The sequence below is a fragment of the Aspergillus thermomutatus genome, assembly GCF_002237265.1.
Source record: "Aspergillus thermomutatus strain HMR AF 39 chromosome Unknown NODE_40, whole genome shotgun sequence".
NCBI classification, from domain to species: domain Eukaryota; kingdom Fungi; phylum Ascomycota; class Eurotiomycetes; order Eurotiales; family Aspergillaceae; genus Aspergillus; species Aspergillus thermomutatus.
This window is the reverse complement of record NW_020798089.1, coordinates 75,391-98,779: the sequence shown is the minus strand read 5'-3', so window position 1 is coordinate 98,779 and position 23,389 is coordinate 75,391. Positions and strand designations below refer to the sequence as shown.

Here is a 23,389-nt window from a genome sequence, read left to right as displayed (position 1 = left end):
CGCGCCAAGTCCACGACGGTCAGCGTGGAGGAGTCCCTGCTTGAGCTTCAGACTTCCTACATCGATTGCTCTACATCCACTAGTGGAACTATACAACATCCTCCTGAAACTGATGCACAATCTGAACAACTTCGTTGTCACGGGGAAAGTGATATATGCCTGAGTTTATGGACTATGTTAGTTCTCCATGTATCAAAGAATGGGAGATGCCGCCATGCTGGACTTTAAACGAGACAGGATTGCCATATGCCGCGATAAAGGAATGGCCTTTGTCTCTACGGCGTCTTGAACCATGGTCGTCCTCAAACCAGAGATGGTCTCAAGGAACGTGAAAGGTACAACCCGGGTGTAAGTTCATCCCTCGATCGGAGCACGACTAAAAGGTCTCTCAGATCCTCTGGAATGTGAGTAATGACAAGGGAATTGAATTGGTAGATTGGCGCCTACGTGACGCAAAAGGCGCCCTATATCTTCTCCATCGTCAGCGGGAGGAAGGTAGAACGCCTCAAGGGTAGCATGGTATAGTATTAAGTGACTGTATAACTCTGATAAGGGAGTAATGAGCATCAGCCTACATACCAATCCGAGCATGTATATGCTTACTGTTAAAGATGCTATCATACTGTTTGAGATGCCAAGATGTTTTGCAAATAGCTTGGCTCTGGGGGTAAATATGGTCGCAGATAGGTTCCTAGCAGCGTATAAAATTAGTGTTAGAAACCATGGATAAGAGAGAAGGACCAGCATACATGACTAGTTTCAAGAGACTGATAATGAGAATATGCCCATGTCTCTTTGACTTGGCCCAGTTCACAGGTAGTCTTACGCGAGGCAAGCATTGAGTCTTGTTATCTGTCTTGGTTGGGTTTGCATCCTGTGTACTACCTATTGGTAGATTTGCGCTACTTGGGATTATGTATTGATCGCAAAAAGAGCACGGGTCAGGACTTATGGTGTAGTGGGGTTGATTGACAGTCTCTTTTAGAGCCCAACACTTGTCTTTGTGGTCCGAGAGCAAGGTGCTGACTGAACAGTTTCCTGAGCGAAGCAGAAGATAAACCCACAGGTTCACCTGTGAAGTACTCTCGGCATGTCGAGCTCCGTCAGGAGAGGTATCTGGAGTGTGTATGCAGAGCCCAGGGTCAAATGCAATTCCGGGCCTAGGTATCTATCGTTGGGAGCGGACGAACCATGTCCGTATCACCTGGGGGTTAGGGAAATTCATCACCCTCCTTTTTGACTAAATTGGTATAATAGTCATATCGGCATCTTCCTGGGGTGGAACATGGCTGTCTTGTTCATGGCGACAGCATCCAGGCCCTGTTGTTTGTATCCAATACTATTGCCCTAAGGTGAGCCACAATTTTCTCGGGCGATTTTCGAGCCATGAAGCATCAAGGGACGTGCCATAGTGTGACAATCGGATTGTACCGTCCATCTTGAACAAATCCCGCTTAGCTATCTGCCGCCGAGTACTCAAACCCAGTATTTATGTCCTCTTGAGTGGTTAGCCCTAGCCGCTTTGACAGGGATGCATGTATAACACAGCCATAGCCACCACAGCGCGCACGGCTGACCCCTGCAATGCCCAAGGCGCACCGATGGCTACCTGTCCGGCCATATCAGATCGGTTATTTCCCCTCGCCATTCGCATCTGCCATTCTCTTCTTGACCTGTTCTACAATATCAACATCGAGATTGACTCATCCCATCAGTCTTTTTTTAGTTTTCTGACAGGAACCTTGGCTGTCTCCTGTAGCATCTTTGCAATGAGCACCTCAAGAATTGAAGCGACATTAAGTCTGCTCCAAAGACATAAGCCTCGGTGGCCCGACCCAGAGCTGTCCATTGGGAAGTTTCTTGGCAACATGAAAGGCAAGTATAACTGCTGGGAGGCCCAGGGGCCTGCCAGAGAGGCCTTTAAACAAGTGGAACCAGAAATCAAAGCGCTGCTCGAAACTTCGTGTGGTCCAGTACCGAGCTCGAGTTTCATTCTGTTCGACATCTTCATGATCGGTGAAACCCAGTCCACCGCCGTCCCCTATATCATGTTTTCCTGTAAGCGCCGCAAGTACCGGAAGAGCGCTGTCACCGTTGTCGAACAGTCGGACATTCTACAAGAGTGTCCGCCCGGGATTCATCTCGGTGACTGGGACTATCCACCTCATCTCAAGGATCTCCGATTCCTAGCATCTTCGGCTGAGGGATGTTGATATTACGGTCTCTATATTTCATGGTGCGTCGTTCTGAAAACACACTGACAGTACGTCTATACTTACCGCAGGTTCCTTCTAGTGTTGATCACTAACAGCGAGATATCCCAGTAGAACATCAACTTTTCCAGCAGGCCGGATGAGACACTAGTCACATTAGCTCTTCTTTTCCCACGAGCCGACAGGGCGACTGAAAGATGGTACAAAAAGCAAGACGGACCTGATGAATTCCACGGTAGTGTTGGACGTTGTGGGGCAGGAACCGACGACTTGGGAGTATAGATATTGGCAGGATCGGCTCTTTATAATGTGCCATTGCATCGACTGTTCTGTTTGGCCTCGTGCAGAGCATTGAGGGTGCGCTGCAAGTATATAAGGTGTACAATCCGTGACCTGCACAGTTGCACTTGAAAGGTTATGCCATCCCCGAGATGGACCTGGAGTAGATACTGTTATTTCCGTCATGTAGGGTTATTCCGTATATCTAATGATTCTAATAACGCCGGGAGAAGAGAAAATTAACAGTTAGAATCTATACACAGTCACCTATTATACTACTAACCGACAAGTGGCTTAATTAAAGCTGAGTGGACGAGGAAGCTCTGTTTTTGACCCCCCATGGTTGTATGTACTCTCTGTTCCAAATAAAGTGATTAGATCATTAGATTGAAAGAAACCAAAATCATACGTCTAAGCTACAGCACCTGCTAGAATCCTTGCAGTAGTAGGCTACAATAGTAGTACATATGGCCTTTCGTAGCCTACCACCTCACCTGGTGCCCCAATTTGGTATGTTATACTTTGAACTTAAACTCGTGGTTTCAGGAAAGTTTAAGTTTGTAATGGTAGCAAATCTCATAGCATGTTTCTTGCACCCAGTCTAGATAGTTAGTTAGGTACCTAGTTGGCCAGATTTACTTCAGCCTTGGCTTTTGTCATCGAACCCTCCGTCTGCCTGTAAATAAATATAAGCGCCGACTACAGGACAAAGAAAGCAGCGACTGAAACATCGCCAGAAACAACCCTCTCACTCTCAAATGAACACCATGTATCAACTGCCCCCCAATACATACAAAGGCAACGAGTATGATTTAGAACCCCACCTCACAGTCCTGCACGATCTCTTCGCAGACAAGATTCACTCCCCAGAAGCCGCCGCCAAACTAGCCTCTGCCGCCTTAGCACTCGATGCCTCCCTCGAGGCCCAACTCGGCCAACTGTGGCACCTAATCCTTCAAATTGCATGCAAGAACCCAGAGCACCAGGATGAACTTGTTGATATTCTCGTGGACCTTTCCCATCTTCCGGACGTTACAAGGCCGGGTGACGATGGACAAGATGAGCCGTTGATTATCTACGATATGCAGGTCTGGAAGAACCTACCGCTGCTGGGGTGGGAGATCCGGCGTTACTGGGATTACTCTATTCCGGCTCCAGGTACTAAGACACTGGAGGGGAGAGAAGCCGCAATCTCAAGCACGGTGAATGTGAATCACTTCGTTGCCCTTCTCGTCGCGACTGACGAGCCTATTTTCGAAGGGTATTCGTGGTATGCGCTCGTGACGCTCCATGAAGCGCTTGAGACGCCCTGGGTATATATGCAGGAGGGAGACCCCTTGGAGGCGTGGATTCCTGCAGCGGCAGCGTGGATTGAGGTTCTAGGTGTGGAAATCTATGAGTGGGATGAGGAATTTGAGTCTGGGCCCCTGGTTGGTGCTCCAGGTCGCGGAGGGCCGTTGTGGAAAGGGAAACACGGCTTTTGTAAGGAGAGATGGAAGCTTTGGAGGGAGAGATTTGGTGAGGCTGCAAAGAAGGAGGATGAGTCTGAGGAGGTCAGGAGGGTTGCAGAGGAGGCGGAGCTGATGATGAAAGAGATTGAGACTGGGCATGTGGAGTAGATATTCTCCTTGACTATTCCCAACGTCCCGCTCCAGTTGACTGGAAGCTGTATTTACATACACGACCTGCTGGTAGATATTCAGATGTCTGCTTTCTACACCGTAGCACAGGCAGCAGACACTGAATGAAAGTCGATAGACGTTTATATAGCAGGTCTAAAGTGATGCTGTGAGTTGCGACTGCAAACAGGACATAAAGTGAGAACCTATCAGACAGAAGACGGAGGTAATACCTATTCCCCTGAAAGTATGAAGATCGCGATTCCCGTGCCTGCTCCATGATCCCGAAATAGCAAACCAAGCAAGGCTTTTTCCCTCTCGTGTTCCTATGGGCTTTCTTCGCAGAAACTCGCACAATCTAACCTTATATAAGACTAGGTGTATGTGGCCGACTACTAGCCTGCATGTACGGCGAGCGTTGTCCCTGGAATACGAGAGCTAATTCGGACATGGATTCTAGTTGGACACACGACGACTTTGACATCGTATTCCCAACGTAGCGCATCCTTTAATAGACCTCAATCTGCGAATACGACAAGCGTTACGAGTCCAGCCACAAGGCTGACTCGTTAGCATAAAGACCAGAGCACGGTTCGGTCAGGACAAGCGGTATTTATATCTTCTGCGAGCCTTTGGATCACTATCCTCTAGATTCCAAGTGCACCAGAATATCATCCATACAATCATTAAAATGTCTGCCGAGACTCTCGTCCCCGTCCTCATCTACCTCACCGGCGAGACCCGTACCAACGACGTGGTCCTGGTCGACGAAAACGTCTCATCCTTCGAGGAATTCGCAGCGTCGCTCTACCAGAATCTTCGCCCCAAGATCCCCGAATACTATCTGGAAAGCGGCGAGCGGTCAATCACCCAGGCCTTTGTGACATGGCAGCCTTCGGATATTTTCCCCCAAGAAACTGAAATTGTGGAAGGAAACATTCGGGCTGTCCTGCGTCTCCTCGCGGCGCGCAAGGGGGTGGATACCATCCGTGTGTGGCTCAACGAGATTGACTAGATCGATCAGGTATGCACGATGAAAATATGATTACGAGTACTTGACTGATGGGACCTATCAGAAGCTTTCGTTTGGTTAGAAAGGATCCGGTAAAGGCATATTACGAATCCGGCTTCGCCATGGAGGAGTGAACGGATATTGTCCCGGAAATGGCAGTGGAGGTGGATTGTGGCAAGGGAGACTACTCTCATGGTGCACTTTCAGGTATGATGGATTTTAATAAACGGGATCTTCGATCAAGAATACTAGTCATAAAATATCGATTTCTTTTAGATGGAAGCCAGTGGCAAGCCTCAACCGATGCTACCAAAGAATGTTGAGCCTCGCGAGTCCCCTTTTAGGCTGTGGTTCGGGCTCGACTTCGTCGTGGGACAGGTAGAACTGGATCAGACCGATGATTGGGATATTGTCCAAAGCGATGATGCGCGTTTTCTTCCAGAATTTGTAACCGTAATATAGACATAGGACTATTGGAATGTTGATGTACGAGCCGACAAAGATTTCAGTATCCCAGTGGCCGTGGATGAATGTGCTGAAACCACCGGTCAAAAGCAAGAGGATGAACAATGCCAGTGACGCCCAGGTGAAGTAGGGCTGAAAAGGCGCGGCCCATGGAAGCTCTCTGTGCCGGTCGACCCCTTGTTTCTTGCAGCTGTAGTAGAACCGGAGGTATACGATGCAGACGATGAGCCAGTCCACTAATGTCGCGACTGCCACAATGTCACGCAGCCATCGAAAGACTACGCTTGCTGAGGTAGAGAGTGACATATACCCCAGGCACATGAAGCTCCCGATGACGCTGATAGCCAGGTAGGGGACAGAGAACCGGTTCAACCTCCTGAATACTGCAGGAGCATGTCCATGTACCGCCATGCCATACAGAATCCGAGACCCAAAAAGGATATATGAATTGCCAGCAGACCAGGCGGACGTAAGGATAACAGCATTAATGACGGAGGGTGCGCCCCGGATGCCTGCCCGGCGCGCGGCAATAACAAACGGGGATTGAGTAGCCGTGCCAGTCAATCGAAGGAGACTGGGATCATTGGAAGGAACGACCAAACCGACCATGAAGATGGAGAGGACGTAGAAGAGGAAGATGCGGTACAAGACGCGCTTGGTCGCCTTGGGTATCGAGTGTCTTGGAAACCTGGTCTCCGCTGCTGGAATCGTGATATTCTGGATTCCCGAGTATGCAAAGACTGCATTGTTTAGACTGGACCAGAATCCAAGAAACTGGCCAAGGGAACCTTTGATCCCCAGATACTGAGCAAAAGGCCCGGGGTCTCTCCAGTATCTGAACCCTATAGATTCACCATGGGGGCCTCCACCACATGTAATCACAAGCGCCATGATGTTGACCCCAAGGATTAGCAAGATCTTCAAGATGGCGAATGTGAATTCGAGCTCCCCGTAGATTCTGACGAATACCAGCGCTGTGATGAGCACCAGGATGCTGAAGACGGTAATCCATACTGCGTCGTTGATGGTAATCCAGAATTCTATCAAAACGGACGCTGCCACTATTTCGGTAGGAATAGTGATCGAGTACAAGTATACTTGATTCCACCCGTTGGCAAAGGCCATCGCAGGGTCGAAGAAGTATTCAGCATAACGGACGAGACCTCCACTGAGGGGTACTAAAGCACCCATCTCACCCACAGTAAGGACGACGCTGGAAACAGCAAGGCCAATGATAGAATACGCAAGAAAGGCACCGAGGGGGCCTGCCGTTACAATTGCTTGACCAGAGCTGAGGAATAGACCAGTGCCAATTGTGCCAGCTAAAGCAATCATCTGAATGTGCCGCTGGTAGAGGCCTTGCCTGACAGCATGTACTTCTCGGAAGCCACGCCGGATGAATGCTATGTCGCCATCGGATACAGTAGATCCAGCTCCATCTGTAAGGTAGAGTTCCAATTCCGTTTGAGCAGGCATGCTTGCAGAAAGATGTCCGACAAGAAGTGGCCACATACGGGAAAAAACCCCAGCCAGGAGCAGCGATGGAAGCAAAGGGTTTCCCCGCTCGATGGAGTTTAAGACTGATGGATACTGTTGGGTCGAGCTGGGGCTGGTAGGTAGCTAACCATGGGAACTCTGAAGCTTAATGGTGGACATCTTCAAAGTAATGGCCATTCCGAGGGCTGTTCGGCCGATAATGACTCCGACACATCTTTTCCTTTTCGTGTGGCATTTTCATTATTTTTTCCTTTACTCAAAATGCCGCGAGATGTTTTTGTCGCTGTGTCGTCACCCTGATATTGTTTCCTATACTATGTTGCGCATGGTTATGTGGACCCATAGCATGCACCTGTGCGGCACATCAATCGATAGATAGCGTAGATATACTGCTGCGAGACCATTGGTTGCACAAAGAGGAATCCCCCCGATTCATAAATCTAGGCTCAATCTTTCCCTCTCGGGCAGTCAGAACAGAGAGACCCTTTTCCCGGGGCGCCGTAGAGTCGCGCACGATCTTCCGACGTTAAGATTGACTACAAGCTTACTGAGGGTGTGATAATTGGCTATGGATAGATATTCTTCCGCTTCGTCAATATGACGGCTGCTCCCCCTTGAACGCAGCATGCTTGCGGTAAATGTCGCGGCGGAATGTCTGCTTCAGGCCGGCCACAACATCATTGTCCACTGGCAGCGTGGCCTGGACGGCGCCGACACCGCACAGCCCGTTCTTGCGATCGATGAACCAGGTCAATGTCAACCCGCCGCCCCAGGTCAGCGTACGATCCCCGTACCAGCCATCCACATCCTGCAGGGTGAGCAGGCCACCCAGGCCATGGCCCATTTTTGTCTCCAGGTCGACGCCTACACGGAAGAAGACGCCCATAGGAGATGCCACCGCAGCCTGGTGCCCCGCTGTCGCTTGGGGAGTCAGGCGATGCTGGAACATCTGGTCTATGGTGGCGGGTCGGAGCAGCTTCCCGTCGCTGGCCAGCAGCGAGTGAAGGATTTTGACGTAGCTAGTGCCCGACATGAATAGGCCGTGGCCTCCAAAGTCGCCGCGCCCCTGCTTGTTCATGTCACCCCCGCCGCCGAGCACAGCACGACCGAGAGCATCGGGATCCTGCGGGTTGAGGTCGACGAGGCGGGGGCGCAGGTCTTCGCGCGTGACGGGGTAGAATTGGGCGTCGGTGATGCCGAGAGGGTTGAAGATGCGCTGCTGCATGTATTCACCGAGTGTGCGCCCCGTCACCCGCTCCACCACGCGGCCAGCCCAGTCGAGCCCTGCGCCGTACATCCAGCCGGCGCCGGGCTGGAAGCCGAGCGGGTAGCTGAACAGTTCCTCGACCGATAGGCGCTTGTCTTCTTGTGGAGGTGCGAACTTCTCGCGCCACTGAGCGATGTGTGGGGTTAAAAAGTGGTAGCTGAGGCCCGAGCTATGAGTGAGCAACATCTCGAGCGTGATGGGGCGGGCGGGCGGCTCAAGCAGAGGGGTTGCGCCGTCGTCGGAGAAGCCGGTTAAGACCTGCTTGGCAGCGAGGTCGGGTGCGACGGACGAGAGGTCACCAGTGAGGGTAAGTAGTCCATCCTCGACGCACTGCAGGGCAGCAATGGTGGTGACCAGCTTGGTTGCTGAGGCCAGGTACAATACGTCGTCGAGCTGCTGCGGACGCTTTTCACCGGACAGCAAGGTACGCTCGCCAAGAGCCTGGTTGTAAACAAAGTGACCCTCGGTGTCCATGGCACAAATAACGGCGCCGTTGATTTTGCCAGCATCGATGGCGGCCTGGAAGCTAGTCTCGATGTCGTCGACCATGCTGAAGGGAACAAACAAACGGTTTTTGGTTGAGAAAAGATTGGAGAGAGAGTTTGTTAGGCAGGGACTACTTTAGCCCATATTTATACCACGTACCTAGCCTAAAGCACTATCTCCTTGTTCCATAGGATTCTGTCCAATCTCGCGCTATTTGCGTGAGTCATGTCTTACTGCATCTCCACCTGTAATTTCCTTAGCTGATTCCTTTAGCTGGATCCAGGATTGCGTGTAACATCTTGATAATATATCCTCAGAAAATCATCTGCTCCTTATAACAGCTACCACTAGTTATGGTCCGCGAGTAGGTATTAGTGCACGCTTCATCCTTTAAAGCAGGTTTAACAATGATCAATATCAGTATGAGGATCCATTAGAAAGCTTAATAAATAGGCACTAGTCTACTCTTTGGCACAAGTCATTACTAGACGTATATAATCTCCAATCCTGTGTAGATTTGCTACTTGATTAAATGGGACCTGACAACTTAATTAAAAGCAGACCATCTATATATTGATAGTTCAACTTAGGTAAAATGCTTTATGCTGATTCCCACCAGGCAGCAGTCACAGGCTTATGAGAGTAAGATGCCTAGACTAGCCAATGATGAGAAATTCTGTAGCCTTGCTTAATCGAAACACCATTGATGTCGGTTGAGGGTTTTTACGACAGGAGCTGCTCATCTAATGACTTTCTCTTCATGTATTCCGAATAGAGTGTCCTATCCAGCTAGTACTTTCTTGATTCTGAAATAGAGTGCCTACATCACTCGGCTCATATGTATATCCTGTTCACATTTTGTTGACCCTTTCTTTCTCTTAGGTCTTAGTAGTAGTGGGAGTGGTGGGCTTCATTAGATCCTGTATCATCCATATTTAGTGCTTTGCACTGCAGTTTTGTATTAGTAGTTGAAACTCAGAATGCAGAACTGACTTAAAACTTGCTATTATGTTTTATCTACAATGAGCTTGGCTCAAATTTTTAATTTTGAAATGTGGTCTAGGACCAAATGAAGGCCTATCGAAGCATCAAAGCTGTCCGCATCAAATCATAGATGAGTAAACAAGCACTCTCTACAACAATGGCATTAGACTAACTCATTATTGATGTCAAAACTGGGGGATACTAATGATACTAAAAATGGACCCGGATACGAGAATGCAACATCGGATAAATCACGCTGTCTGCCTATGAATAGCAGTGTCCGGCGAGGAACACGAGGAAGCGGGCTGGGGCAATACGAGCCATGAAGATCCCAACGTATAAGTACGCAGTTCTTCTGCGAACTCCTCCTCTGACAAAGAGCATAATCGCAGTCAACAAGGAAGCAAAATGAAGTTCCTCAGTCTTGCAGTCGCCGTTCTCCCCCTCCTGGCCGCCGCTGCCCCCGTCGCAGACCCCGAAGCCGAAGCCGATGGAGAGATGGGACTTGAGAAGCGTAGATCCGCGCAGACCTGCAAGATCGTCAATGTTGACCACTATGTCAACTGCCGGTCCGACGCGAGCTTGGACGCGGGGGCGATCTTTGGCTTTCCCAAGGGGGACAAACTCACCTTTGCGTGCTACAAGCACGGCGATTGCTTCAACGGTGTTTGGTGAGTCCCATCCCTGCTGCACGACGAGCAAAATGCTAATGAGAGTAGCACCTGGGATCAAGTCACTTATTTGAAGACGACCTGCTACGTTAATGGGTACTTTACGGATAGTAATTGCTCAAGCAGTATGTTCCTCTCTTGCTTGGATCGTGGGACAGGGCTGATGATGTGCAGAAAAACTCCCAAAATGCGCCTAGCTTGCATGACTGTCTATGATATTGCTGTAACTTCTGGCTGAGGGATAGTAGATGTCATCGTGGCTCATTGTATTACTATGCAGATCGCTTTTGAGTCCATGTTCCGTGTACCCACGAATATGATGTCGAGATGAAAGAGCAATAAACCTAACTTCTAAAATCTCCTCCAAATGCGCATCCAATAAACACCGTTGACGCCATGTAAGCAGAGTCGTCATGCTGGTATTTATACACGAGCCATTCGTCGCCCCTCGAGAATCAATCCGATGACCGTGGGAAATGCCTCGCCAACCCGTCCTTGAACTTTTGTCGCCAGCCCCGAGATTTACCATTGTCCTGAGAAGTTCGGTCTGGAACCACCCTCGTATGCGAACTGGCCGTCCCACTACTTCCTTTGACCGCAAAGTCTTGTACAGCTGACCGTTCCGACGAAGACGACACCATCGCGCTACTCGCATACGCGTGATCGTCGTCCGCAGAACTCGAGGCCGGGTCGCCGTAGAATCCATACCGACGAGTTGAGTCCTGTCGACAGGAAGGATATTCCTCGCGCGGGGATCTCTTCACCCTGATATCATCAGCTACACATGGCGCAGCCGTATCGGACCCCGGAAACCCTTCGTTCAAACACGGCATAGAGAGCGGTTGTACGCGCGCAGTCGCAGATGATCTCCGCAGGAAGGGGATGAGGATCGACCCTCGCAGGAGCTCCTTGATGTTATTCACTGCTCGGTCGAGCAGTTCTGGCGGGGGAGGCTCATCTTCTTGGCTGTGGAAATGCTGCATCAGCTCCTTCCGTATGTCGCAGGGGACGTTGATCTCGCGCGGACTGTGCGGCCAAATGTACTGGTTGATCAGCCGATTCCAGAGTCCAAGGAGATGGACCTTGCGGAGGGAACCGTCGCATGTCGGGGGTTTATGCGGGGTCTCGAGCCAGTGGTAGATGCGCCGGTAGCGTTCGGTCTCTAGCAGGAACTCGACTGTTTCTAGACATTGGTGCTCAGATAAAAAGGCAATGAACGCGCCGAGGGTGTAGGGGAAGGGGGCCACATCGTTTAGGATGTCATCGAGTCGGGGCTGGAGGTGGTATAGACTGCCTGATCGGTTCCTCATTGATGTAGGAAGGTCTATGGCTCGCACATCATGAAGGAGAGTAAAACACTTTCCTCGCAGTGTCTCGTGCATTTCTACTCGTTATAAAGCAACATGGAGCTCTCCAGCCAATGATGAAAGTGGAGGCCCATCCCATGGTTCACTCGGGGGGATCTGAGGGGATGGGGCTGCCTTCCATCAATGACACGCTGGTTTCAAGCTGCTGACCAGTCTTCTTGCTGGCTCGCTTGGGCCTACACTAGTTCACGGAATACTCCACTGGTGCTCTGTTTCGAGTTTATTCAACGGGCATCTAGCTAGTCTAAACCTAACCATCCAATGGCCCGCAAAAAGGGTCGTACCGTCATCAAACTCCCCGCTGTAATCCCCAGCCCCGTCTCGATGTTCGACCATATCGCAACTTGTGTTGTCTGGTCTGTGGATATCAGCTTCAGTCGGATCAGTACCAGCTGGGGGCGCTCTTACATAGGAATTCCCGACTCTTTGACAGCTGGACAAATGGGATACGAACAATGACTGCAGTGCCAGCACTATCGAGCCAACGTTATTTCTGTCAAGTTCAAGACTGCAAGAGAGAACGTACACGCATCCGATGGACAGAAGGCTGATGACCGCAATCTTCGTTTGTCGGTCCATCTTTAGCTTCCCAATCATGAACACAGGCATCAGTCCAAGAGTGAAGTCGCACACGGCAGCAGCCGCACTGTACATGTACACAATTCCCACGAGGCTATCCATGTCCATGCAGTGCCCCTCCTCCGTTAGTCGATTCCAGTAACATGGGACCGGCGTGCATTGAAAGATAGTGAAGAAGAAGAAAATGGACCCCGCGATGATGGACAGCACGGTGGCGGCATAGAGAATGCGACGCTGGAGGATATCGACGGTGAGGCGCACGAGGGTGATAGTGATGGATAATCGTACGATGACGGATGTGACGACATAGAACAGTTGTCCCAGCCGAAAACACTGATCAGCGCCTCCTGTTAGCACCGAGCTTGAGTCTGCAGATTCGATCTCACCCACCAGCATGGCCTTGCGATAGTTCTGCGGCTGATCCTCAAAGTAAACCAGTTTCTTGCCCATGCCATATGTCGCGCCGAGTATGGTACATGTGCCGAAACCGATATTGAAGAACTGCCATGTCCAGTCGGGTCAGCATCGCCCTGTTTCGTAAATTCACAATGGACGTACCATCGCAGCTACCATCACGCAGTCATCGCATCCCGCGGCGCGAGTCAGACGAAAGCGAACGAAACATCTCAAGCATCCTGCGATCAAAGAGAGACCCAGGAATACGGCCGTGACTACCACAATCGCCTCACTCCGGCCACTCACCATAGTCGTAAGGCCCGGCAGAGAGACAGAATATCCGGCATGGTTTTTGTGCGGTCGCGAAGTATAAGAACGGTGTTTGCGCAAAATCGGTAATTTGCGACGCGCACTTCCCAGCGCTACGGAAACTTATTTATGATATAAGTAAGGCTCGGGTCATCACACGATCCCGGCAAGATGGAACCTTCTGCTCCAAGTCTGGTCTGGGTGGATGATGCCGAGTCTGCTGTATGGTTGGATGGCTGTCTCTTCCGTTGCAACATTATGGGCATTACGTCAACACTTGATTTTGACGGATAAGGCTAGGATACAAATACTACCTTAGTTATGGATATTGGGTATTTGATCCATGTATGTGAAGAGTTTTTTTTGAAGGCAGCCCCGGTTCGTCGTTCACAGTTAAACTATGGTCCAGGGTTTGGCAGGATATATCACCTTCCTTATGTGTCAGGATACCCTCCACAATCAGAAAGTGGCCCCAGCCACAGCCGAGTTCACCAGAAATGAAAAGTTTGCATACGTGTTAAGCGTGACTCGGCTCCAAGACATGCTCTCAGTGCGCCAGGTGATCCACCTGTCGAATATGAGTAACTATCTCCCATCAGGCGATAATCCTGGACCTACCACTTCCACATTATTCCCCAGTGGATCCAACACAAAAGCACCATAGTAGTTTGGATGATACTCTGAACGGATTCCAGGAGCTCCATTGCACTTCCCCCCAGCTGCAAGCGCAGCTTGGTGAAAGGCATCAACAGTGGCGTGGTCTACGGAGTAATCATATTAGTCCTGTTCGAAAGAGAGTCCCCCCAGCACATGAAAATGTCGACCCGGAAGGAAACACACCAGGCGCTATGAAAGCAAAGTGGCAGCCCCGGTACTGCTCGTCGGTCTCTGAGATCCAGAAATCTGGGGTTTCAGAGCCTAATCCGACAGCTCCTGGGAAGCGCATGATTTCTTTGTAGTTGAGCGGAGCCAGAGCCTTCTTGTACCAGTCGATGATGCTCTCGAACTGATCTTTTGGAGCGTAGATGCCTACATGATCAATTGTGCTAGGCATGATGACTGGACGATGAGGCACTGGGAAGACGCGATGGTTGATAGTTGGACTGAGAGTCCCGTGTTCAATGATTAGTTCCCTATATGCTTGATAGAGAGGAGGACTACAGGATTGCGGGGTTTATATGATTCTTGAACTGAATGTACGTGCTGACGGCCAAGAAGCACGAGAGCGCCACTGAGATGGCTATACGAGGTCTAGGTTAGGCAGCAGCGTCATATCAGCCAATATACTTCGTGGAAAGGATCCAGACTTCGATGATGCACGGCTTCCTTGTATACGAGGCATGAGTGGTCATAAACCAAGGAGATGAAAGCAACTATCACAGCTTCAGGATTGATGGATTCATGCTGGAACTTGAGAAATGCCTGCCGTAGGGACCAGCGTTTGTCTCGTATGGCATTTGTAAAGAGAGCTTTGATGCAATCTGGAAAAGCAGGGGAAGCCTTTCAGGCTGAAAGACAACATACAATGTTGACGAGTCCATCCGTAGATGCCACCGCCGAAAGCGACGACTTGCAGGACCATGGCCCGTATTGAATTGGGAAATGACATGTCTCGGACACATACCTATAAGCTCCTATCAAATGATGAAGCGCACTGTAACTGCCAACTATCGCCAAGTACGATGAAGAACACATCCACCGGCTGAGCTTATAATCCGAGACCTTTATATTGCCATTCTCTGTCACACGCAGTGGTCATTGCAAGAAAGAACTGACGCCGAGGAATATTATCCTGAAAGCTCGCGTCATATTATTGTCCAAGGGTTTGAGCAATGGTCAGTAGAGGTTGTGATAGGAAAGGCTCAATCGGATACCAACCACAACATCACTCATAGCCAAATCCAGGTGCAATCCAATCTTCATCTAGAATAAGAATCTTAGACCCGACCGCCACTGTTTGCAGGGATCGAGATTTCTAACAGCCTCCAAGAGATCCCCATCACGCACGCAGCACGGCGCCAATGAACCGGAGTGGTTCGTAGCCTGCTGGATCAAGACGGCATCAGCTTCCAAATCATAAGATCGATGGGGAGACAGTGCTCGAAACCCTGAATGGGGACGCCATCGCGGACACGCCTCCGATTTTGTTCAAATACATGGAGCCGGCTGATTTACAACCCCGAGGTGACTGTGCCGCTTATGTTCTTCGTTGACAATCGGGGCATTGACATTGCTCTGAAAATCATCGAGCAAGAGATAGGGCCGGATAGTCGGGACAGGCGGAACTTCACACTGTTAACGCAGGGGTTGATATGGAGGTTCGATCAGGTAGGTTCTCCCAGACAGCGCTATCACTAGGCGTCGTTTACGATCACAATGGAGTCGTCCAGTGTTCGCTGGCAGCTGGTGCAACACCGATGTATTTGCAGGTGACCTGGATGGGGGATCCCTTTTGATACACGCAGTGCAGTGTGGTACAAGTTCCTGGACATCGTACGCTCGCTGCTGTCTCCTAATGTGGATGTCAACGCCTGCATGGAGTCTACGTCCATACGGCGTTGACTTGGGCTGTTGTAGGCCACAGTGTCGAGATGGTGCGTTGGCTTCTAGCCCATGGCGCTAAGGTACAGCTGGACCTCAGTGGCATGGATGCTTTGTACTGAGCTGTGCATTACGGATTCGATAATATCACTGCCCTTCTGGTGGAGTCGAGAGCTCCAGTTGACGAGATCGGCCGCCAGTCGAGGAAAGACAGGGATCATCAGAATCCTCCTCGACGCAGGATCCATTTGCCTGATCGCCGTGGACCCACCCCATCCCTTATGGTAGCCTGTAAGGCCACTGTGAGATTGCTCAGCTGCTGCTAGAAAGAGGAGCGGACATCCATAGAAAGACTACTCTGGTCGCTGGGCGCTATCACTCGCTGCGGATCAAGGACACGTCGAGATGGTGAGATGGCTCATAGAGCGAGAGGTAGATATGGAAGGAGGTGATCGTTTCCAGCACGCTATCCTCGGTTGAGAGATTGTATCAAGATGTCAATCCAGGGAATGTATGAGAAAAACCTTCCCCGGAATACACCGGCATGTAGTCAAAGGATATATGCCGGGTATATTAGTTGACCTCAATGAATCGGAAATCAGGGAGTCTCCAAGTGAAACTAGCGCATCAAGCCCAAGTCATCCCTCGAGCCATGCTTAATACAGATACTATTATTGATCAAGCGAGTCAGTGACACCAAGAAGCCTGAATGAGATGCCACGAAGCCTGCGATATATCACTCCTTTGAAAGAAACAATGGACAACAGGACAGGGAGATTTTACGAATCTTGGCAGAATTGTAGTGCCGTGGCGAGTTATGCCATTAATACTGAGCCAAGCACTTCCAGCAAGTACTGGAGGACCACAGACAGAGAATGACAGAAAATCCAGACCGTGACTGAGCATGGCCACATGTGGAGATCTTTTCCTGTCTCATCATTCCATGCTTTTTGAAGTGGATCTTCTCAACGGCCAAAATTTGAGCAGCCAATGTAGAGGGCCCATAAACTCTTGATATTCGACAGTGTGGCTCAGGAGAGTTGGACACGGAAGCAAGCCCTGAGAACTGTTTGTCATTAATCCCCTGCACTTCTGCAATGATCCCACTGGTCTGGCCGGACTCAGTTTCTTCATTGTTTAGAGCATGTGAGATACGCAGAATTTGACAATTCGCCCGCGGACAGAGAGCCTATTTGAACAGTGGGGATCGGGACGAGGAAGGGATACTATCCCCACTTAGCCATGGCACCAAGACAATCTTGTTGATCCATTGCTGGATACGAGCTCAAAGTTACGCAGCGCGCAAGATGATTGGTGCCTGCTTGTTTGAAAGTCCCCCTGACTCCTTAATGGAGGATTTCATCCTTGGACAATCATCACTTTTGCGTAGGGACAAGATTCCCAGAAAAGACAACGGTTGTGCCTCGAACGCCAAACATAGCCAATGATGAAGATCATTGACTGTTTGAGACGGAGATCCTCTTTCCAAACTGGTATTTGTGTTTAAACACGCCGATCAGTAATTTGCCCAGGATGATTATGCGCAGGGTGGATCGCTCCATATGAAATTTTCACCTGACGTGCTGCCCTCGTGCTCCATATTTGACGGCTGTCTCAGAACTGAAAGCTTCTGTCAGAAGAATCATATGATTTCTCCCTTCTCTGTCCACAGTCAATATGATTCTTCGTCGGATATTGATTGCGGCTGTTGTCGGTGTAGGGTTCAGTGCTGTGGCTTCGGCAGCGCAATCTAGCCTGCCTCAATGCGCCGTATGTCCCCGCATATTGCTTAATGATTCGGGCTCGAAGACTAAGAGGAACAGGTCTCGTGTCAGGAGCAGGTCCTCGCGTCCAACGTGACAACATGCAGCTCTTCGGACTCGCTGTGTCTATGCGGTGACACCAAATATCAGGATGCGCTCACGACTTGCGCCTCTACCTCATGCACCGTGAGAGAATCATTACGTACGTCTAACGACAAGTATCATCCTCGGTCTGAGCTGACTTCAATAAGTTGCCAAACGCCTGACCAACCGAGCATGCAATGTCCCTGTTCACCAAGGACGGCCCGAGGTGGAAGCCGCCACACTCGTCCCTTTGATACTTGCGTCAATCTTCTTTTTCAACCGAATGGCCGCCAAATCCATGGGCCTGGCGGGTGGTTGGGGCGCCGACGATTACACCATTATTGCCGCTTATGTACGGTATCTTCTTTGAATCAGCTGGGCAAGACCACAACTGACCATCTGCAGGTGCTAGCGGTAGCCATCTTTGCCATCAACATCACCAGTAAGGCGATACCACGTAATGAGCTACCTCGTGGGCTAATTTAGCTTGCAGTGATCCAAGTCGGCTTCGGCAAGAACATGTGGGATGTCATTCCCATGGACAACATCACCGACGTGTACAAGGTAAGTCAATGCCCTTTTGTCCGCTTACGCTACTGCCCAGCATAACTCACATATCGTCTCAGCGCTTTTTCGGCTTCGTCGTCTTATACAAGACGCAGATCTCGCTGGCCAAGATATCAGTCTGCCTCTTCCTCCTCCGCATCTTCCAGTCCCCCGCATTCCGATACACTACGTACACGATCATCGGACTCAATGCTGCCATTGGAGTTACATGGGTGCTCGTCGACTCACTGCGGTGCAACCCAGTCCATCTCGCATGGGATGGCTGGACAGGAGAGGAGCCGGGAAAATGCATCGATTTCACCAGCGCAACATTCGCCAATGCCTTTGTCAACATCGCCGTGGATACCGTCATGGTCCTGATGCCTGTTTACGAAATTGTGAAGCTGAATCTTTCCGGAAGAAAGAAGCTTGGTGTGGGCGTCATGTTCGCAATGGGTCTAGTGTAAGTGTTCCTCTTGAAACTCTCATGAATGTCAACTGATCAAGATGAAGCTTGACTGTCGTCGCTATTCTCCGTGTCGTTGTCTTCTATCTCAATCGCTGGGGGAAGAATCCCACCGGTTGGTGCACCTGATCCCCTACCATTGCCCTCCAACTAATATAATTAACTCATATCTTGTAGTGGAATTGCAGCCAATCGTCCACTGGTCCGTCATCGAAGTCAGCATCGCCGTTCTCTGCGCCTGTCTGCCCACCGGCCGCGCCATGCTGGCCCACCTTTTCCCTGGTCTGCTGGGTGCGTCTTCCGGACAGTCGTACCCACAGCCGACCACGCCCTCTGGAAGGGAAGGTCTGGGTCCCAGTCGGCAGGCTGGGAGGAGTCAGATTGCCAAGACGATGTCATACTCGGTCGACTATCAGACCAAGCCTCAAAAAAGGGACTCGAACAGCTTCGTGCGGCTGGTGGAGATGGATCCTCTGAAGGAAGGGGGAGTACCTTAGTTTGGTGCGGGAGCCACCTCAGGCGTTATTCAACGGGACTCCTCAATTTACTTGAAGATTTTGACTGGGGCTGATAGACTGAATCCTTTGTAAAAGAGTCAATCTCCATCCTATGCATACGAACAAGATACATTCATTATCCAAAGGCACCGCTTATACACAATGAAGAATCTCTTGCACATCAACAGAACCACCACACTCTCCCAGCTTTGAATGGAAGTTCTTGTCCTCTGCATCGTCATTCAGGATTTCAGATTGAGTCATTTGTCCAGTATGGAATGCCTGAACGAGGGCGATCGGTGCTGTTGGTAGTGTTATCGTCGATGGCCAAGAAACGTGGGCTTCTGGACAATGCTGTCTCCCAACGCGGCCTGCTGAACAATACACGCAATCAGTGCCTCAGAACATGCAATTCTTCATACTATTGAAATGTAGAGAAGAGAACCTCAGACCTCGAGATGGTGGATACCTCCACATGCCATACGTTACCCACAGCGTCAGAAGCGCGACGACCAAGGACGGTATCCCGACGATTAAAGTCAAAGTAGCCTCTGGTGACAATGAAGCCATGGCTCGGATAGGATGGATATGAGCGTCAGCAATGACTCTCATGAGGAAAAACTCAAGTTATCCATGGCCCCTGCATGGTGGTGTTGCAACTTATATCCTACTTTCTGTGAACCAGAGCTGCAACATCGCACTTGGCCGTTGGAATGAGTGCGACAAGTGCGACAAGTGCGAAGATCTGTGCGAACCCCTGCTCATCTTGGTGGCGCGGAGAAGAAGAGGCTGTACATACGAGGCTATGGCGGGTTCGCAACAATATAAAAGTCTTGAGGAAACCCCTCTCTGTAAGATGCCTCCTCTCTGCCCTTGAGAATAATGAGACACTATTCCTCACCCTAGATCAACATCGTTCGACTTACCATAGATCAACAAGCCCCTAAAAAGCGTCGTCTGAGTCGGGATAAATGTGTGTTTTGTCGCAGGGATAAAAAAAGAGTATGGTCTGAGAGTGCAATCACCGCTGGAGAACAGAACTAAGAACGGACATCCCACGAACCGTGCCTGGCCATCTCAGAAATGTAATCGTTGCGTTGTGAAAGGCTGCCCTGTTCGGACAATCAGCGCGTAGCCAAGGCAAGCGGCGCAATTCTCGGACACGATGGCGCAGCGTCTTTGCCGATGGGTCGTCGTGCGGTTGAGGATGTATCTAATCTGTATGTGTCCGTTGTTCCTCTCTGTATCTCCAGGCCTGTCTGGCTGATATAGCAAAGGTCGCCAAGAGTAGCATGGGTTCAACATCTGGAGCATCTTTATAATGCCAAGTGTCTGTCGGATGAGGTGAGATCCTCAGCCGCGCAGACTTCAGCCTTGTCAGAGCAGACTAGGCGATCATAGCCGAGCAATGCAACACGCCTATTGAGCACTGTATTTAGCTTTTATCAGAGGCCTTCTGAGCATGTAGTCACAAGGTAAAATGGGGGGCTTTTGCCTTGAACTATCAGCCTCTCGAATGTTGGGGCTGATATTCGAGACCCTGATTGCCTGCTAAGGGACCATCGGGACGCCATGTAGCTCCCGGCGTCCGCTCATTTGCCAGGTTCAGCCACCAGCATGCTGTTCCTCGTATTACGGCAGACTCTTTGACAGCTGGTGCCAGCTGAAAAAAGACTGAGCAACAGCTTAAATCATGGCTCGTGTCTCTGTTGTTCGAGCTGACTGGAAACAGCTCCCCTCGATTCGTGGTCATATTCCTGTTGACTGGGTCCCAACATCTGATGTAACACCTTTATAACTCAGAATGCCAGAGGCAAAGGGTCTATCGGATCCTTATCAAGTTCAGATTCATAACCTTGATGCAGGGCACGAAGCCTCATACCAGCAGACCGTCCCGTTGTACCACAACCGACCACCGACGGACCGAGAGAAGACAAGATGGTCGCTTTGGAGCTGGTCATGGGAGTTTGGAGCATGCCTCGTCGCGATCATTACCCTAGGGGGCATTATCGCGGTCCTGCGTATCTACGACGGCAAGACGCAGCCAAACTGGCCGGCGGGAATCAATCTCAACGCCATCATCGCCTTGCTGACGACTCTCATGAAAGCTGCCATGGCCACGTATATCGCGGAAGCTCTGTCCCAACTCAAATGGTCTTGGTTCAGGGAAGCGCGCACATTGAGTGATCTTGCTGCACTCGATTCGGCCAGCCGTGGTGCTTGGGGTTCGGCACAGCTCCTGGTTCAATACGTGCCTCGGTGCGCAACGCTTCCCTCCCGCTTATTCCAGGCTAATACAAGACACAGTCACCTTGCTTCTCTTGGAGCCTTTGTTCTCGTCTTCGCTGCGGCAATCGGTCCCTTCACCCAGCAGGTCATCGATGTCAGATCCCGCTCCGTTTCGCGCCAGGGCGGCGCGGCCATCCGGGTATGCAACACAAGCATGTATGAAGACTGGTGGGAAGGTCAAGCGCCTGGGATGAACCTAGTGCCTCTGGAGACAACAGGCGCGATATACAATGGCATCATGCAGACATCGCTCAATGATCAATCCTCGGTGACTTGTCCAACAGGCAATTGCACATTTGCGCCGTATCAATCGCTCGGCTTCTGCGGTAAATGCGGCGACCTGACCAGTGCACTCACTCTCACTAGCTCTGACGAGACCACATACTCATACAACTACTCGCTTCCGAATGGCCTCTTTTTCAATACCACGGGGAGTATGCCGTATACCATCAAGGCCGCGACGAACGTCAACCTCGTCCGCCTGAATGCATCAGGCTTACCGCTCATTCTCAATTTCTCTGCTATCACCACTCCGGGAAAGACCCTGCCACCGAAGGCGACCGCCATGGAATGCGTGTTCTACTTCTGCGTCTCGACATACCAGGCAACTGTCAAGCAAGGCGACCTGATGGAGCAAAACTTTCCCACCACGACCATATCCAATCATTCCACCACCAATTTGACTCTGAACACCGTAGCATCGGCGCAGCCTTGTCTGAACGACGGCCAGTGCAACTACGCCATCCAGTGGCTGAGCATCCTTGCAATGCGAAATACGCTCAGTCCCCTGGTTTCAGGGTTCGGGACATTGCCCGTGTCGAATAGACCTTACTTCACCTCCGATACCCTGCGCGCACTGTACGGCGGGTCTGGCAACTTGACACAGATCAGTGGGACCTTCGCCTCTCTCGCTGCGGCGCTCAGCACAAATGCCCGGAATCGGGTCTGCCAGGGAACAGTGCCCGGCGACGCGTGGGCGAATGAATCATACATTCACGTCCGTTGGCTGTGGATGTTGCTCCCCATTGTGTTGGTGGTGTTGAGTATCCTGTTTCTCATTGTCACTGTCGTCCATACCCGGAACCAGTACATTTGGAAGTCGTCTCCGCTGGCGCTGCTGTGCGCGGACCTGCAGATTGATGGCTCGGTAGAGCCATTGAAGTCGGGAAAGATAGATCCGGGCCAGAAGGAATTGGATGAAATGGCGAAAGTGTCCAAGGTTCGACTGGAGGCTGGTTCTTGGGGGTCGCTGATGCACGGTCACGTCGTTCATCGAGCCTGACTTGATCCGCTGGTTATGGTGGCATATTTTGAGGCATAATTCTTTGGGGGGTGTCCGCACACGACTCTCGCATTGCGATGATCTTTCTCAGTAGATGGTTTCCAATCAACTGTGAGCCATTGTCGTATGGTGGATAGTTATAATACTGCAGACGTTCATCAGGAGGGAACTTCCCTTCCACATAACCATCCAAGATTCGCTCGCACTCATTCAAGAATCAGTGGGCCCCGGAGAGAGGATTCATAGAAGATAGCCCCCTAGTTATTCGTCCAGATAGAGCATGATGTACGGAGACGTGCTCACATAACTCCTGAATAATAGCCTGCTCGTACCATAAACGAACACGAAAACGGCGTATAGAATACGGATCCGAGGACCGAACCGCTAATAGCTGATGCCATTCTGCCAGGCACAGAGTCCCGCTATCTAGTTGCTGCGCTAATGAGATTAGAATCTCCAACTACCCTCCTTATTGGTTGCTATGTATGGATACATCATGGTCTATGTTCCAAAGGACCAGACCCATCTCGTACCCTCGTTCCCATCGCCTCGGATCAGGCTGAGTTGCAGTGATCGGTCAGAGTGATCTTAATGGCGCAAAGCTGAAACTGCTGATACTATACTAAGGGCCAGAAGAACAGAACCATTTTATTCGTGGTCGTTGATGTATAGATTGCCGGGTGCCTGGATCCACGGTTTGGCAAGTGGTCATATAGTCATGCATATTGCCATCTTTCTTAGAATGTTGCTAGAGATACATTGACGCCAGATTGTCGA

The 23,389-nt window shown here is 50.5% G+C and overlaps 9 protein-coding genes across 9 annotated transcripts; 6 read left to right on the top strand and 3 right to left on the bottom strand.

The window, feature by feature from the left end:
* Window positions 1–1,769: 1,769 nt before the first annotated feature.
* On the top strand, window positions 1,770–2,213 carry CDV56_108075 (uncharacterized protein; the record flags this gene model as incomplete). The annotated part of the gene is made up of 1 exon (XM_026761694.1): window positions 1,770–2,213. One exon carries the CDS (start codon window positions 1,770–1,772, stop codon window positions 2,211–2,213), a length of 444 nt encoding a protein of 147 aa, XP_026616520.1.
* Window positions 2,214–3,259: 1,046 nt separating this feature from the next.
* CDV56_108010 (DUF3632 domain-containing protein) lies at window positions 3,260–4,111 on the top strand (the record flags this gene model as incomplete). The annotated part of the gene is made up of 1 exon (XM_026761629.1): window positions 3,260–4,111. One exon carries the CDS (start codon window positions 3,260–3,262, stop codon window positions 4,109–4,111), a length of 852 nt encoding a protein of 283 aa, XP_026616519.1.
* A 691-nt stretch (window positions 4,112–4,802) lies between these two features.
* CDV56_107976 (uncharacterized protein) lies at window positions 4,803–5,126 on the top strand (the record flags this gene model as incomplete). Its single annotated transcript, XM_026761595.1, has 1 exon — window positions 4,803–5,126. One exon carries the CDS (start codon window positions 4,803–4,805, stop codon window positions 5,124–5,126), a length of 324 nt encoding a protein of 107 aa, XP_026616518.1.
* Window positions 5,127–5,429: 303 nt separating this feature from the next.
* CDV56_107909 (putative amino acid permease) lies at window positions 5,430–7,064 on the bottom strand (the record flags this gene model as incomplete). Its single annotated transcript, XM_026761528.1, has 1 exon — window positions 5,430–7,064. One exon carries the CDS (start codon window positions 7,062–7,064, stop codon window positions 5,430–5,432), a length of 1,635 nt encoding a protein of 544 aa, XP_026616517.1.
* A 613-nt stretch (window positions 7,065–7,677) lies between these two features.
* On the bottom strand, window positions 7,678–8,901 carry CDV56_107857 (serine hydrolase domain-containing protein; the record flags this gene model as incomplete). The annotated part of the gene is made up of 1 exon (XM_026761476.1): window positions 7,678–8,901. One exon carries the CDS (start codon window positions 8,899–8,901, stop codon window positions 7,678–7,680), a length of 1,224 nt encoding a protein of 407 aa, XP_026616516.1.
* A 1,329-nt stretch (window positions 8,902–10,230) lies between these two features.
* On the top strand, window positions 10,231–10,690 carry CDV56_107785 (putative MBL2-like secreted peptide; the record flags this gene model as incomplete). Its single annotated transcript, XM_026761404.1, has 3 exons — window positions 10,231–10,493; window positions 10,542–10,618; window positions 10,668–10,690. The coding sequence occupies 3 exons, from the start codon at window positions 10,231–10,233 to the stop codon at window positions 10,688–10,690; spliced, it is 363 nt and encodes a 120-aa protein (XP_026616515.1).
* A 258-nt stretch (window positions 10,691–10,948) lies between these two features.
* On the bottom strand, window positions 10,949–14,198 carry CDV56_107655 (uncharacterized protein; the record flags this gene model as incomplete). The annotated part of the gene is made up of 6 exons (XM_026761274.1): window positions 10,949–11,767; window positions 12,145–12,218; window positions 12,269–12,333; window positions 12,387–12,940; window positions 12,998–13,257; window positions 13,985–14,198. 6 exons carry the CDS (start codon window positions 14,196–14,198, stop codon window positions 10,949–10,951), a joined length of 1,986 nt encoding a protein of 661 aa, XP_026616514.1.
* Window positions 14,199–17,362: 3,164 nt separating this feature from the next.
* On the top strand, window positions 17,363–19,041 carry CDV56_107452 (uncharacterized protein; the record flags this gene model as incomplete). Its single annotated transcript, XM_026761071.1, has 8 exons — window positions 17,363–17,455; window positions 17,509–17,650; window positions 17,700–17,884; window positions 17,938–17,974; window positions 18,026–18,096; window positions 18,159–18,541; window positions 18,592–18,659; window positions 18,722–19,041. The coding sequence occupies 8 exons, from the start codon at window positions 17,363–17,365 to the stop codon at window positions 19,039–19,041; spliced, it is 1,299 nt and encodes a 432-aa protein (XP_026616513.1).
* A 1,804-nt stretch (window positions 19,042–20,845) lies between these two features.
* CDV56_107278 (DUF3176 domain-containing protein) lies at window positions 20,846–22,612 on the top strand (the record flags this gene model as incomplete). The annotated part of the gene is made up of 1 exon (XM_026760897.1): window positions 20,846–22,612. One exon carries the CDS (start codon window positions 20,846–20,848, stop codon window positions 22,610–22,612), a length of 1,767 nt encoding a protein of 588 aa, XP_026616512.1.
* Between the last annotated feature and the right edge of the window lie 777 nt (window positions 22,613–23,389).